At 41.7% G+C, this 16153-nt stretch overlaps 1 protein-coding gene across 1 annotated transcript in view; it reads right to left on the bottom strand.

Annotated features, from left to right (window-relative positions):
* The window catches only part of TTLL5 (tubulin tyrosine ligase-like family, member 5), a 344374-nt gene that overhangs the window by 230652 nt on the left and 97569 nt on the right, over window positions 1–16153 (bottom strand). The window contains exons 16-18 of the mRNA XM_006884777.1: window positions 6043–6156; window positions 5540–5631; window positions 553–615 (exon numbers count right to left, since the gene is read on the bottom strand). Of these exons, the coding sequence (XP_006884839.1) occupies window positions 553–615; window positions 5540–5631; window positions 6043–6156 (269 nt within the window). The remainder of the gene's footprint in view (window positions 1–552; window positions 616–5539; window positions 5632–6042; window positions 6157–16153) is intronic.

Consider the following 16153-nt stretch of genomic DNA (forward strand, 5'->3'; position numbering starts at 1 on the left):
CCAAAGGGTGTGGGTTGAAATCAATCCCTGACGGCTATGCTATTTGGATGTCAAAGCCTGTTTTCTACTGCTTCTCACTACTTTCTCTTATATTAAAAAAATATAAGTCACTGTTTCTTATAACACTAAGTGTCTCTATATTGTGAGTTTCTTCCCTTCCACCTTTCCTAATCCAACCATCATAATCTCTTTCAACCAAAATCCAAAACAAACAAAAAAGATAATCATGCTTGTGAAAACCGTGTCTATACAAAAAAAAAACCCAAACAAAAACCAAAACTTGGTCATAGCCTTCTTTAAAACTAAACTGAGGCTGACTCTTGAGATTACTCAAATATCTTTATAGTTTAACTCTTTGTTTGGTACAAAATGTTGAGAGTTAATGATAGATTAAGACTAAACAAAGAAGAGAGTCTGTGTTTATGGCAAGGCCTTTTCTAACAGAGATTTCACATGAAGACTTTCTTAAAGCCTCTCTCTTTCTTCTTCATGCGCATTTCCCCATGATCTTGTCAGAGTTCTAGCACATCCATGAGACCAGCAAACCCTTACCTGTCCTGGAAGAGACGTGTTGCCAACATATAGTTCATGGAGGTCTTGTGTTCCAGGTAGGACCTGAAAGACACAGAAAGAACTGGTGGTTAGCTCACTTCAGGAGGAAAATAGAGAAACAAGACCACGAATCAAGCACTGATGTGACAGGTGATTCACAGAGCTATTTCGAAAATGTGCGGCAAAGCAACAGATACTGACTCAAGTCAAATTAATAAAACACCGAGCATAGCGCATAAAGAGAAAAGAACAAAAGAAACAGAAGAGTTAATGTAGAAAAGAAGATAAAGCAAGAAGTCTCAGATTAATAAAAAATAAATGCAGAGTATAAAAATCCAAAGACAAAGATAAAAATCATGACTAAAGTGCCCTGTGTTGCTGTGGAAAGGGCTTAAATTCAAGCCAATACAGGAATGCATGAAGACCTTGAAAATAGAGATAGTAGACGGGTTCAATTGTGTTGTTATTCCTCAGTTAAGCTTGCTTGCTTGCTTGGTGACATGATTTGGAAGAGATCAATCAACAGAAAGGACACCATCATGTTTGGAAAAGTCAGATAAAATGAGTGAAACCTTCAAGGGGATGGATTGAGCAAGGAGATGCTATGACAGGCTGAAAGACGATGGAGATGGCGCAGGACCAGGCAGTGTCTACTGCTACACGTAAGGCTACCATTAGTCTAAACCCGATGGATGGGCATCAACAATAACAATACTTCTCCACTGAGGAGAATTCATCGGCTTCTTAAGGCCTGTGCAGGAGGCGGAATTGTCTCTTCTGATTGTTCAATGCTGGATAATCTGCAAAGACTACATTTTGGAAACACCATGGGAGAGCGTACTGTGGCCTATAGGGTTACTCTGAGTCAAAATCAAGTTGATGGTAATGAGGTGGGATTGATTTCACTCTGCTTCATGAAGCCTTCCCAAGTGTGAATGCTCCAAGCTGCCAGGAAGGCATCCTTGCCTGAACTCCACTAGTCCACTGTATGTATACTTGATGTGTGCATGTGTACACACACACACGTACGTATGTATGTACGTACATTATACCTGCTCACAGGGAGCAGGGGAAAATTGGACTTAAAGTCAGAAATTAAATGAAGTCTTAGTATGTGATCCTGGGCAAATCATACCATCTTACTGGACCTTCCTTCACTTTATCATTAAAATGAAAAGACAGCAATGATGTATACAAGCACTTTTTAAATTACAAAAGGCAATAAAAATATGTACCATTTTTTCTTTTATACAGAAGTAATTTCTTTATAATCGTACTGCTAACTCTTTGGGCATGCTGTTAGGAGAGGTCAGTCCTTGGAAAAAAAATACCAAGCTTGGAAAGGTGGAGGGTGAGGGAAAGAGGGGAGACTCTCAGCAAGATGGACCAACACTGTGACTGTCACCATGGGATCAAATCCACCAGGGATGCTGAGGATGGCACAGTACAGGGCACAGTGTACCTCTACTGCTTGCTAGGAGTTGTAGCCAACTAGAAAGCACCTAACAATAACAACAACAACAGCTTTCAAAGAACAGGATCTCATGTAATTCTTCAAAGCACCATACAGAGTGCTAAAACCTTGCAATGTGGTTGATAATAAACATGCATTAATACATGTATTCATCAATAAACATGTATTAATCAAATGGCATATTTATCAGTAAACATCTTCATACTAACTGGTGGCAACTGCATTAGTTTCATGTTCTTGGTTTCTCCTTGCCTCTCTTCTCAGAATGGCTTCATAATTTATGAAAAAGAAACCTACGGGGGAGCTCTGGTGGCCTAGTGGCAAGGAGCTGCAACTACAATCCCAGCGGCGCACGGTTAAAATCCACCAGATGCTCTGCCAGGGAAGGAGGGACAATCTCCTCCTGTACCAGTCAGACCTGATTTGACGGTACACTCACACAAAAATAATAAAATAAAAAAAAAAAGAAAAAGAAAAAGAAACCTACCCTGGTTAAAACACCTCCCTTCTTTCTCTTGAGAAACAACTTCTTCACAAGACACACATCCACTGTCACTTCTTTAGGTTCAGGTACTGTCTCAGCGTGGCACAGTCCAACGTTGCCTATACACTGCCATTTCAGTATGAGTCTGGAAGTGCATTTGCATGCAACTAGATAAAATCAGGGAGCTCTAGAAGGGAGCTCTGATGACCTAATGGCAAGAAGCTGTACTGCAATGCCGAAGGTATACTGTTCGAATCCACTATGTGCTCCATGGGAGAAGGATGGGGGATCTCCTCCCAAGCGATTACCTGCCTCTGAAAACCCACCAGAGGATCAGCCAGGGGTTGGTTCCAACTTGATGATAAACAACAGCAGTCTAGTCAATGGAGCTGTGCTGCCAGCCCAAAGGTAGGCAGTTTGAATCAAGCAGTTGCTACGCGAGACAAAAATGAGCAATCTCCTCCTGTGCGATTTCCAGCTCTGAAAACCCGCTGCCTGCTCAGCTATGAGTCAGCTCATTTATGAATCTTCGTGGTTAAGAAGCTGTGCGGCCAGCTCCAAGATGGCCAGTTCGAATACACCAGCTGGTCAGTGGGCGAAAGATGGGCAGCCACCTCCTGTGTAATTTACAGCCTCTGGAGGCCTCCCCTCTGTATTTCCTTACTGGGAGGTCCATCCCTTTGGGGATATAACTTTCTAATAAATCTATCTTTACAACTTTACCCTAAAAAAACCGCCAGCAACCTCCACTAGAGGTTTAACCATGAGTTGATTCCAGGTCAATGGTATATAACAACATCTCTTACTTCAGTGGGCAAATCTGGGACCAAGGACCTCCTTAAAGGACTAAAGAGTAAGAACGGCACTTGAAAGACTAAAGTGCAACCGATCCAAGTTACAGCATTTTCAACTGCTTCATGTGCACGTGACAGCAACAACGAGCTTGGGCACGGGGAGAGTCCAAGGACAGTACTGGAGAGGCCAAGGTTTCAATCAGCCGTTCAAAGTTTTCTATGAGTCTTAGCCTATTTGATGACACCTAAACATGTTCACATGAAATCTGGACAATGAATAAGGAAGATTTAGGAAGAAAAGATGCTTTTGAATTGTGCTGTTGGCAAAGAGTAACGAATATGCCAGGAGCGATCAAAAGAACCAGTCTGTCTTAGAAGATGTTCACCTGGAATGTTCTTTAAAGGCACATTCTTTGGGCATGTTGTCAGGAGGGTTCAGTCCTTAGGAAAATCCTTCCTGTTAGGAAAGGCAAAGGTAGAGGTTCAGAGGAGAGGAAGCCCCTTAATGAAATGTACTGGCACAGTGATTGCAAAACTGGGCTTGATCACAGCGGAGGCTGGGAGGACGGTCCAAGTTCAGGCAAGGTTTAGAGCTGCTAAAAGCAAGATTGCTAGGAAGGAGTTGGAGTGAAACAGATGGCAAATGACAACAAATGTCCCCCAAGATGTGAACAATAAGTAAATGGCAGTGTACTCATATAATGACATAAGACATTATTAAGAAACTACTATTTTATGCAACAACATAGATGAATTTAAAAAATATTATGTTGAACAAAAGGATTCAATGAACAATTCTATTTATTCTAGAAAATTCCAGAAAAACTAATCAATAGTGGTGGAGAGATCAGTACTATGGTGGTGGTGGTGGTGTTGGTGTTACGTGCCATCAAGTCACTTGCAACTCATAGCGACCCTATGTACAACAGCCTTAAACCCTGCTCTATCCTGTGCCAATAGCACTGCCTCTGACACACCCATCCTGATTACCCCAGTCACTGAATCAATCCATCTCACAGAGGGCCTTCCCCTCCTGCGCCGTCCCTCCACCCTCCCTAGCATGATGTCCCACTCCAAGGACCGGTCCCTTCTTACAACATGTCCAAAGTATGTCAGATGAACCCCCAGAATCCTTGTCTCCAAGGAGCAGCCTGGTTGAACCTGTTCATTTTCTTAGCACTCCATGATATACTCAATATTCTTCTCCAGCACCACAGCTCAAAGGCATCAATTCTTCTTCTATCCTCCCTAGTCATTGTCCAACTCTCTGATGCATAACAAGTGACTGCAAAGACCATGGCCTGTATCAGACACACCTTAGTCTCCAGAGTGACACCATTGCTCTTCAGTACTTTGGAGAGGTCCCTAACAGCAGACTTTCCCATCACAATACGTCTTTTCATTTCCTGGCTGCTGGTGCCAAGAGTGTTGACTGTGTATGGTAGGCCTGGAATTACGAGGTGGTAGTCGGAGAAAGCCTCTGGTTGTACAAGGGCCTAAGGGGACCTATGGAGGTGACAGGAGTCTTCTTCGTGTTTACTGTAGTGGTTAAGTTAGAATTTATATGTGTCGAAACTCATTATCAAACTTTAATCAAAACTTACTGTAATGTGTGTAAACGAGATTTCAGAGTTGACAAAAAGAGTAAACAAAGCATTTTTTCGATACAATGTTGTTTGCTATAAAATTTTATTCCATCTTAATAATAAATTGTACTCCTTTTCAAGGAGGAAGGTCCAACCCTTTGGGACTTTTTTTTTATTATTGTGTGTGTGTGTGTGTGTGTGTGTGTGTGTACCATCAAATATGACTCGTACAGGAGGAGACTGTCCCTCCTTCTTCAGCAAGAGCATCTGGTGGATTTGAATCACACGCCTCTGGGATTGCAGTGCAGCTTCTTGCCACTAGGCCACCAGAGCTTGCCGGGATGAACTTTCTAATAAAGCTTTTTTATTTTTTTATACCTTAAAAATAAAAAATCAAAGATAGTATCTAATCATGAGCTGGAAAACAAGCTAGGTGGAGGAAAAGAAATTTTTTTAAAAGGGAGAAACAGATAAGTAGATTAACTGATTCTGAATGCTCTAATTCATGGGTTGACAGATAGTTATATTATAAACAAAACAAAAATAGTATCACACAGAGATAAACAGTAACTGGGTGTCACAGTTCAATTCTGGGCCTCCTGGTACAGACTGAAAAACAATAAAAATAAAATAAGAGTAGTCACCTCACCCATATATTTCCCATGTCTCTGAAGTAGGGAATATGCGAATAAATCCACCTCTACGATCATTCTCCTCCTTGACCCGGCGTAAAACTTTGATCTAGATTGGAAAAGATAAATTGATTACCTGTTTTGAAAATTAGAATCCATATGGGTAGGGAGCTCTGGTGGCCTAGTGGCAAGAATTTGCGCTGCAATCTCAAAGGCATGTGGTTTGAATCCCACCAGCTGCTCTGCAGGAGAAGGAGGGGCAATCTCCTCCCATCCAATTAACTGCCACTGAAAACCCACTGGAGTGTCAGCTATGGGTCAGTTTCGACTCAACAGTGCACAACAACAATATGGTTACAGTGGACAGAGGAAGAGAAACCAATGCAATTTAAATGTTGTTTTCAGAGATGGAATGTTTCCCTCTCAGTGTTAGGAACGAGCCTGCCACTAACATTATGACTCATCTATTTCACTGAGGCCTGTGTTAGCCCCCAAAGGCCTCAGGTACTGTTTTCTTTACCTCCTCCATTGACAGACCAAGCACAGAGCCACCTAACTTCCCAGCCACCTTCTCACGGGCAGAGCCCACAAGGTTCTTCATTTCAGCATCACTAGCAGAGAGTGGACGGGAACGCTAAGGAGAAGGAAAAAACACAAAGCTGTCATTATCTTCCTTCATTTCCTCTTCTTACTCCCTCAACATCATCATCGCTCCTAATGTGCTTAAGCTCAGATCTATCCCCCATTGTCTACAATTAATGCTGCTGTGTGAGTTCTTGAGAAGCAGAAGAAGGCCATTAAAATAAAGGGCAAGAAGGGAAAACACCATAGGTTAAGACAGAAACAAACAGAACAAACAAGAACAAAGCTAAGGGTTCCTTCCAACCTTAGGTTTACAATACAACCAAGATTTTCAAGCATATGGAAAAAGAAATAATATGAAATGAAACTGGTATTTATTCCCACAAGCAATTATATTCTTAAAAGAATTAAGGCATTAAGAGCCATTCTATTTCTTTTCATAAAAGTTATAAAACCTGAGATCTGAGATAGAAAACCAAGGAAATTCTATCGGGTCACTAATGAAGGTAAGTTTTAATGACACAACCTTGCTTACCAAAACGGAAGAGGACCTGAAGTGTTTGCTGCACAAGGTGAAAGAATACAATCTTCAATGTGGATTCTCAACATCAAAAAAACAACAATTCTCACCACTAGGCCAATTTACAGCACCATGATAAATGGAGAAGAGATTGAGACTGATAATATTTCTGCTTGCTCAGTTCCACAATCAAGACTCGTGGCACCATCCATCAGGAAATGAAAAGACAAACTGCATTAGGAAGACGTGCTGTCAGGAACCTCTCCAGAGTGCTGGACAGCAAAGATATCAGTTTAAAGACTAAGGTGTGCCTGATCCAGGCCATGGTCTTCATAATTACTGGCTCTGCATCAGAGAGCTGAACAACGACTAGGAATGGCAGAAGAAAAAGTGATGCCTTTGAGTTCTGGTACTAGCGAAGAGTACTGAACATATATTTGTCCTGGAGAGGGTGAGGCCAAGTTTTCCTGTAGAAGCCAGGATTTTGAAACTCCATCTCACATACTTTGGACACGTGGCCAGGAGGGACTGGTCCTTGGAGAAGGACACCATGCTTGAGAGGGTGGAGGGACAGCACAAGAGAAGAAGACCCGAAATGAGATGGATTGACACAGTAACTGGGGCAATGAGAGTATGTGTGTGAGAGTCCATGATACTGGCTCCTGACAGGACAGGGCTCAGAGCTGTTATGCACAGAAGATGTGATAGCACATAACAACAACATCACTGACACTGAAAAGAGCGGGAACCAACAGGCTCAAAAACATGCCGACACTCTGGGGCTGCTGGCTTCAGAGACCTGGGACAGGGACAACTGCCTGGGGCACTGAGAAGGCAGCCACATGGACTACCTTAGCCAGTGACCCCAAAAGATGACCTGGGCGAGGTCAGTTTCTTGACGATGAACTGGGCAGGCATCAAAGTATTAAAAAGTTCAAATTCTTTTGATGGTTACACAAGGAGAGATACGAAGGAAAACAGTATGAAGCATGAGTTACTATAGCAGAGAAAATAAATGACACAATCAGACAAACATGTAAATACAAACTTTTTCTAGACCCTAGAAGTAACTTTAACTAGAGAATAAAGACCCATGTCTAGCTACTGCTTCTCTTTCTTTCCGTGTAGACGACCTACAGAAAGGAGTATCTTGGCAACTGGCTTTTCATTCTTTCAGCAGCATTGCACAAACAATAATGGTTTTATTTTTGGAAGTGGAAAATGTATTGCCCTGGGAGACTAATACATATTAATCTTCAAAGTTAGCATCGCAGCTGCAGTAGCCAATCTAAGTTTCAAGTTTAGGTAGAAATTTTTCTCTGTTTCGTTTTGCTGTGCCGTACCTAGCACAGTACTCTGAAGTTGTGGTTGTTGCTAAGTGCTGATGAGTCTACTATGACTCATAACCACCCTATCTGTACACCAATGTTCATAGCAGCATTATTCACCATTGCAAGAACATGGAAACAGCCCAAATGTCCAACCACAAATGAATGGACTGAGAAATTGTGGTACATTCACACAATGGAATATTATGCAGCACGCAGAAATTACTTTGTAAGTTATTACCTAACTTGGGAGGGACTAGAGAGCATTATGCTGAGTGAACTCAGTCCCACAAGGATAAATATTGTATAAATCCACTATTGTAGAATGAGTGTAAGGATCCAAGGGGGATGGGAGAGGGTGGAAGCAGAGGGATGAAGATGTGCACAGGGAGGGGGGGCTTAATCATGGGGTTGTACAATTTGATGGGGGGTGTGAGGGAAATGGAAAGAATCTGTTCTTGAAAACAATGTATTCGACGAGCTCTGGTGGCCTAGTGGCAAGAAGCTGCACTGCAATCCAAGAGGTGCATGGTTTGAATCCACCAGATGCTCTGCTGGAGAAGGAGGCACAATCTCCTCCTGTACCAGTCAGATCTGATTTGACGGTACACACAAAAAAATAATAAAAAATAAAAAATATTTAAAAAAATAAAACAATATATTTGAGTTTTGCAAATAAACTAATAGAAAATTAAACAAAACAAAAGAGCCTTGCCCTATGCTGCGTCTTCCTCACCATCTGTGACAGGCTCAAGTTCACTGCTACAGTCACTGTGGTCAATGCATTTCCTCGAGGGTCACCATCTCTTCCCTAGACCTGTCCCCCTTTACTAGCATGATGTCTTTCCAGTGACTGGCCCCTTCTGATAACATGCAGACAGTATGAGAGGAATTTCACCATCTTTGCTCTATGCAGCACCCTGGTTGCGTTTCCTCCAACACAGAGGTGCTTGCTCTTTTGCTGGTACACAGTATACTCAGCACTCTTCACCAACACCACAATGCAAAGGCATCAATTCTCCTTCACTCCTCTTTCTCATGCATATAAAGCAACTGAAAATACCAAAGCATGCATCAGGCATTCCTTAGTCTTCAAACAGACACACTTGCTCGTTAGTACTTTAAAGAGATCCTTGACAGCAAATTTACAGTTTAGGAAAGTGTAGTCAGCAATTTAAAAACTGCTGAACGAATAACAGGATGGACATGCTGACATACAGATCAATCATGGTTAGAATTAGAGCTCTGTAGAGAATTCTGGGGGGAAACTGAACTCAGTCTCTGAGAACATTGTAGAAAGTGGGTAGTAGGGAAGAGTGGAGTGAAGGGGAAAGATTAAAGATCTGAGAAAAAACCCTACACAATTAATAGAATCACTACAAATCATAGTGTGCCTCTGAGCATCGAGTCAGCAGCAGTAAATCCACCACAGTCAAGAAGTCTCATCTATGGCTATTTAAGGAGACGGTAACGTGGTGCTGGAGAAGAGTCTTGTACATACGGACTACCAAGAAACAAATAGGTCTGTCTTAGAGAGGGTTAAACAAAGTTTCTTCCGGGAGGTTAGGATTTTGAAGCTCTGCCTCACATACTTTGGGCACACGGCCAGTAGGGACCAGTCCTTGGAGAAGGACATCACACTTGGAAGGGTGGAGGGACAGTGCAGGAGAGGAAGACCCTGGATGAGATGGATTAACACAGTGACTGGGGCAATGAGAGTAGGTATATCGGAGTCAGCAAGACAGGCTCAGGACAGGGCGGGCTTCAGAGCTGCTGTACTTAGGGTAGCAGGTGACTTGACGGCACACAACAACTTACAACAACGTGGCTTCACAGGGAGTTCGGGTAGTGGTGTCCACGGGGCGTTTGTCCTGGAACATGTCAGCCACGACTCTCTGGGGGTTCTAACTCACCAGTGGTTCAGAGAGAGAAAGATGGGCAGTCTCCCCCTGTGAGATCCTGCAGCCTCAGAATCTGACTGGAGGGTCAGCTATGAGTTGTTTCTGACCTGATGGCAATGAGTCTGAGTTTAATGTTGCTTGACGTTACAGAAGAAAATAAGAAGCATTCATTAAACTGAAGTAAAAATTTTGTCTGATTTTTTTATTATCATTTTTTCATTCACACACACTTCCCTGCCGCTGCCTTCCCCAATTCCACCTGTAAGGCTATTAACTGTTACACATGTGGTTTCTAATTGTCGATTCCTTTCAGAATGTCCTTCCTTTCACCCATTCCAGTGCAGTGTTCATTATCTAAACAAATGAAGTGTGGTAGTTTTTTTAAAGTTATTGAGTATTTTAGAATAGAAAATACTTTGAAGTACTAATAAAATAAAATCTGTATTAAAATTTAACATTTTAAAAAGATTATTTTGTTTAAGTAAGACATCACAAATTTTATTGGGGTTTTTCCCCTTCAATCATCCCTAGGCAATAATTACCATTAATTGATGCAATTAACTTACCACAATATCTAAGTGAACCCTTACTGTTCATTACTATTTCCTTCACTTGAATTTTTATCCTCTCTTTTCTTCCAAAATTCATTTTAATGAAATAGTTAAGTAGACTAGTTTTAAGGACTACATGGTCCCATTAATAAGAACATAGCCAAATCTCCACCCAGTGACACTAAAGGGCACCACTGATCTTCATTATGGTGGAGCTGACGTATAATGGAATAATACTACCAGCTTTTAGAGACTAAGGTCATAATGGCATGACCGACCACCTCTTCACCAGGACTCAGGTGCTCAGATGTAAATCGATTAGAAATACACGGGTATTTTTTGTCAATGGCATGTTTTCAATAAATTTAAGATTTACTAAAATTAACTAAATTTAACTAAAATATTCATCCTGGAAAGGGTCAAACCGGGTGACTCCTTGGAGGCAAGGATTCTGAGGCTCCGTCTAACGTATTTTGGACATGTTGTAAGGAGGGACCGGTCCTTGGAGAGGGACATCATGCTTGGGAGGGTGGAGGGACAGCGCAGGAGGGGAAGGCCCTCTATGAACTGATTCAGTGACTGGGGTAACCGGGATGGGTGTATCGGAGATGGTGCGATTGGCACAGGACAGAGCAGAGTTTAGGGCTGTTGTACATAGGGTCGCTATGAGTTGCAAGCGACTTGATGGCACATAACAACAACAAACAATACATTTTTATATCATCTATTCACACGTGGCAGAAAAATGAACTTACATAGAAACAACAAAGCATTACTGCCAGTGATCACTGGCTGAGTCCTACTAACACTGGTGTGAACAGTAATTGAATGTGACCAGACACAGGTAAGAGAAAAGGGAGAGAGAGAAGGGATAAAAAGAAAACTATAACAGAAATGCACGTGAGTGTCAAGAAGATAAAAGCCAAGCAACGGGGAAATAACCATTCATGATGTGAAAGGCCATCAGGGCAGCAAAACTAAGAACGATCCAACAGAAACAGTCTCCAGGTTACACCCACAGACTCCAGTGGGTTGCCAACGTATGAGGCAAATAAAGTTCCTTTGACTTTAAGCAGAACCACTACACCTGGCCAGGTGACTTAAGATGTGAAGTGTCTGGTGTTCAGAGAAACTTTTAACTGCCAAATTACTGTCTAGGTCAGAATGCTGCCATGTAACATGGATCAAAGATGTTCTTGATCATTAATACAACTTTTGATTCCGAAATCTACCTAGAAAAAAAATCCTTATTCATCGAATCCAACTGCCAGGGAAGGCTTGCCTGTGAATGTGAAACCACTAAGGTAAAGGAGGTACAAATCGACCGCCACTTCTCCCCACCACACGCTGTAATAAACATGCTGTACTGGTTCACACATGGCAGAAAATGCACGCATACAGAAACAGCAAAGAGAGAAACATTATTCTCAACCTAAAGAAAGATGACAAAATGCAGAGGATGAGGAAGTTCTATCTTAGAATGTGAATGATGTATTCTAAAAGGGAACATGCTGTTCAGTCCTATTAAACTGGAATTGAGGGACCCTCCGTGTATGTTCTGGGTATAGCTGACCCGCCACTGTATTTTCAGAAGCAGAAAATGGCACAGGAAGAGACTTCCCATCATTCTCCTGAGGAGAAGCTGGTGGATTAGAACTGCGTGCCTTTAGGTTGGCAGCACAGTTCCTTAGCACTAGGCCACCAGGGCTCCCTAAAAGATATCATTGTCGTCATTGTTGTTGTGTGCCACTAAGTTGGAAATGACCCATCGCTGACCTCTAGTGGGTTTTAAGAGGCAGTTAATTGCACAGGAGGAGATAGCTTATCCGTCTCCTGTGGAGAGTTGGTGGGTTCAAACCACATGCCTTTGGGATTGCAGTACAGCTCTTTGCATCTAGCCCACCAGAGCTCCCTAAAAGATATCATAAAAGTAAAATGTGTTTGACAGTGAATAAAGGCAAGGAATGATCAACTCCCAATGCAATGTGGCAAAGTTTAAAAGTTTGCATTAACAATAAAGGAACTATAAACCGCTAATGTGATGCATCCTACTATCTAAAAACACACTGTAAAATCAAGTTTAAACAGTAAAATGAAGAAAATAAGCAAAAAGGATCCATCAAATATCAATCCATTTTGGTAGGAATAGACCAAAAAAAATGAATAAGGGAGAAGGTTTAAATATAATGATAACCCTAAGTATACTTTAATGAAAGAGCCCATTTTTTAAAGGAAATTAAGTAAGTAATCCTGGCAGTTGGAACCCCAGCAGGTAAGTCCACAGAGAAAGATGAGGAATCTCCTTTCTTGCTATTTATAATCTCAGAAACCTAATAGGAAAAAGGTCAACTAAGACTTCGACTCCATAGTAGCAAGTAGTAGTGGTGATTAAGTTGACTTATACAACCATGTCAGCAGTTCTGATAGACATGCATTTTGTTATTAAGGGAGCTGGCTTTTAAAACAACCAAAAACTTCTTACCAAAACCACTTACAATTCTGGTGGAAAAAATAAAGTGAAGGGGGTACCAAAGGACTGTTGTTACTGCTGTGTATCATCAAGTCAACCAACCCACAGCGGAGCCTCCATCAGGCTTTCAGAGACAGCTGTAGCTGCACAGGAGGAGATGGCCCATCTTCCTCCTGTGGAGGGGCCGGTAGGTTTGAACTGTGTGCTTTCAGGACTGAAACACAGCTCCTTACCAGTAGGCCTATAAATGAGGGACCAATCTTCAAAAGCATAAGAAGCAGGCTCTTCTAGTGGCTACCGCCTCGTGAATTTCAAATAAAACAATGGAAGAGGTATTAACATTTTTAAAAATGCAAGAACATTTCCAGTTTAATGGGTTCATGGATATAGCAAACACTACTTAATCTCATTGTATTTTTGAGAAACCTACGAAAAAATTTTGTAAAATCTTTATGCTAACTTTCTAATCAGATTTAGTGGTGTGATATAATAAATATAACATAGTAATAGAAATTGTTCTTAAAGAAACCCTGTTAATTGTAATGTAGGATAAGTTTCAGTGAATCAAGTTCAAAAGAAACTTCAGGAATGAGTACACATTATTAAAATCTTCATTAAGCTCTAGAGAGTGAAATACACAACACAACAAAGAAATTTATGGATGACAGCAAGTGCAAAAAACATGACAATAGTAGTTAGACAAAAAAAAACAGACATTGATAAAGGAGCAAGAATCAAAACAGGATTTGAAAGGGTAAACTGTACATCCACACTATTCACAATGTTTTACTCATGGTTTCTTCTTTCTCTCCGACCATAATTCCATGTATATATTATTACCCTCTCCTCATAGATGTGGTGACTTACCACAGAGAGGGAAGACCCAGTAACTATCCTATTTTGTGCAAATAACGTGTGTGGACTTTTTTCCTCTTTCTTTGAGGGCCAATGGAGCCCCCAAGTAAATAAGGCAAAACAAAATCTCTCATTGCTGCTGAGTCACAACTAGTTCCTGGCTGGCCCTTTATTGGGCTTCCAAGGCCGTAAATTGCACAGGAGGAGAGTGTCCGTCTTTCTAGCAGAAATGCTGGTGGATTCAAACCACAGGAGAGGAACAGCCTTTGGGTCAGCACAGCAACTCTCTCTAGTGACTATGCCACCAGAGTTCCCTCCTCAAGTAATAGTGCTGTGCTAATTAACGCTTTACTTTAAATGGGTTCACACACACCCCCTACCCCACCCCCATATAGAATATACACTGTTTGTATACAAAGATAGTAGTGATTTGGCAGAGCCAGAGTCTAAATTAGGTTCCTCAGACTCCAAAGTCCATGTTCTTCTCAGAATATCATCATCTCATGTTGCAGCCTTGAATAGCTGACAAATAATTTCTGGCTGGGGGAGTGGGGACTTGAACCATAGATATTTAAAGAAAGAGAGAAATGTTGGAAGAGATGGCGGTTTTTAAAAAAGAGAGAGCTGACAATAACCAAAACCTGAAATGACTTCACAGTCTGACAGCAACAAAGAAGAAAATGTGACAAAGTAGTCTAAGTGGTCTGAGCAGTGAATATTCTTCTTTTTTCTCGCAGCTCTGATCAAACATTATCTTGATTACAGTGCAGTTGAAAGTGGTCCATTAACAAAAAGGCACTGACAGAACAGAATACTGCAAAGAGAAACCAGTCAAAGACTTCGGTATGTAAAAAGCTGGCTGAATAAAGCCGGAAATGCTTCCTGTCATGGAAGCAGTTTTCAAACTCCTAACTCCTAGAAGGATGCTCTGTTCACCAACAAGAACTCTGCAGCCAGCGAATTCAACCAGTTAGACAGAACAGAACTAAGGCGGACAAAGGAAAAGTAAGATTAGAACTGCGTACAAAAGAACCTTTTTGAGTCAAATTCAGAACACAGTAGAATGGCACTTCCAGTGCTCCGTTACACAGATTACTTTAACAGCTATTTTGAATGTAGGCATTTTGGAGTCAACAACCTTGCTGTTCAGTTTTTATTTGTTTTGTTGGGTTTTTTAAATTTTCCATTGAAAACAGCTAGCACACATCAGGTACTTGTGCAGAAGGCTAAGTATTACAGAGCCCTGAATTTACCCAAAGAGACACCAAAGCTCATACTTTAGGATCTCGTTAACCAGTTATGAACTTAATATGAGGCCATCAGAAAGTCTTTCATTTTTCATTTCTTAGATTCACATGAGCCATATAAGCCACTTTATCAGAAACTAAAAATATTCATTGCCATGGACTCAGCTCCACCTCCGAGCTGACCCTCCTGCAGGTTTCAAATGCTGCAAATCACACGGCTGGAGACTCCTCATGTTTGTTCTGAGTTGTGAAGAGGGTAGCCATTGAAGCTGTCAAACTTACTGTATCAGAAAGTACAAATGCCAAAACAAATTTACCTGAACTTTTATGAAAGAACTAATGTGACATAACACTTGATACCAGCAACCAGGAAATCAGGAGACATACTGCACTGGGAAAGTCGGCAGTCAGAGACCTCTCCATATTACTGAGGAGCAATGATGTTAGTTTGAGAAATAAGGTGTGCCTGATACAGACGATGGTCTTTTCAATCACTTGCTACGCTTCTGATAGCTGGACAGTGAATAAGAATGACAGAAGAACTGATGTCTTTGAGGTGTGGTGTTAAAGACTGCCAAAAGAACAGACAGATATGTCTTGGAGAAGGGGCAGCCAGAGTGCTCCTTGGAGGCAAAGATGATAAAGCCTCACCTCGCATACTTTGGGCATGTTGCTAGGAGAGGCTCTGCACTGGAAAGAGACATCACATTTGAGAAGGTGGAAGGTTGACGGAAGAGAGGAAGACCTTCGACCTGGTGGACAGACACAATGACTGCAGCAATGGGCTTCAGTGTGACAGAGATGATGAGGCACAGACTAGGACAAGGTTCAGGCCTGTTGTTCATAGGGTCAACAGCACCTGACAACAACAATATGACATATGGAGCTCTGGTGACCTGGCAGAAAGGAGCCGTGATGCCAACAACAAAGGCACCCTGTTCAAATCCACGAGCTGTTTCATGGATCTCTTTCTGTGCAATTCACTGCCCTTGAAAACCCAATGGAGTTCAACTCCAAGGCTGTTCCAGCTTGACGGCAGCACGCAACCACAACAAGAGTGACAGGTTTCACGATTATGCTCGCGAACATCCCTATCTCTCATGCCAAAGCAGCACAGAACAGGAGCAGTATTTCTACTGTCTCCAAAGATACTAAAAAGGAGATCTGTGTAAAAGAA

This window comes from Elephantulus edwardii, unplaced genomic scaffold (assembly GCF_000299155.1).
Source record: "Elephantulus edwardii isolate Elephantulus edwardi_28Jun2011 unplaced genomic scaffold, EleEdw1.0 scaffold00037, whole genome shotgun sequence".
NCBI lineage: Eukaryota > Metazoa > Chordata > Mammalia > Macroscelidea > Macroscelididae > Elephantulus > Elephantulus edwardii.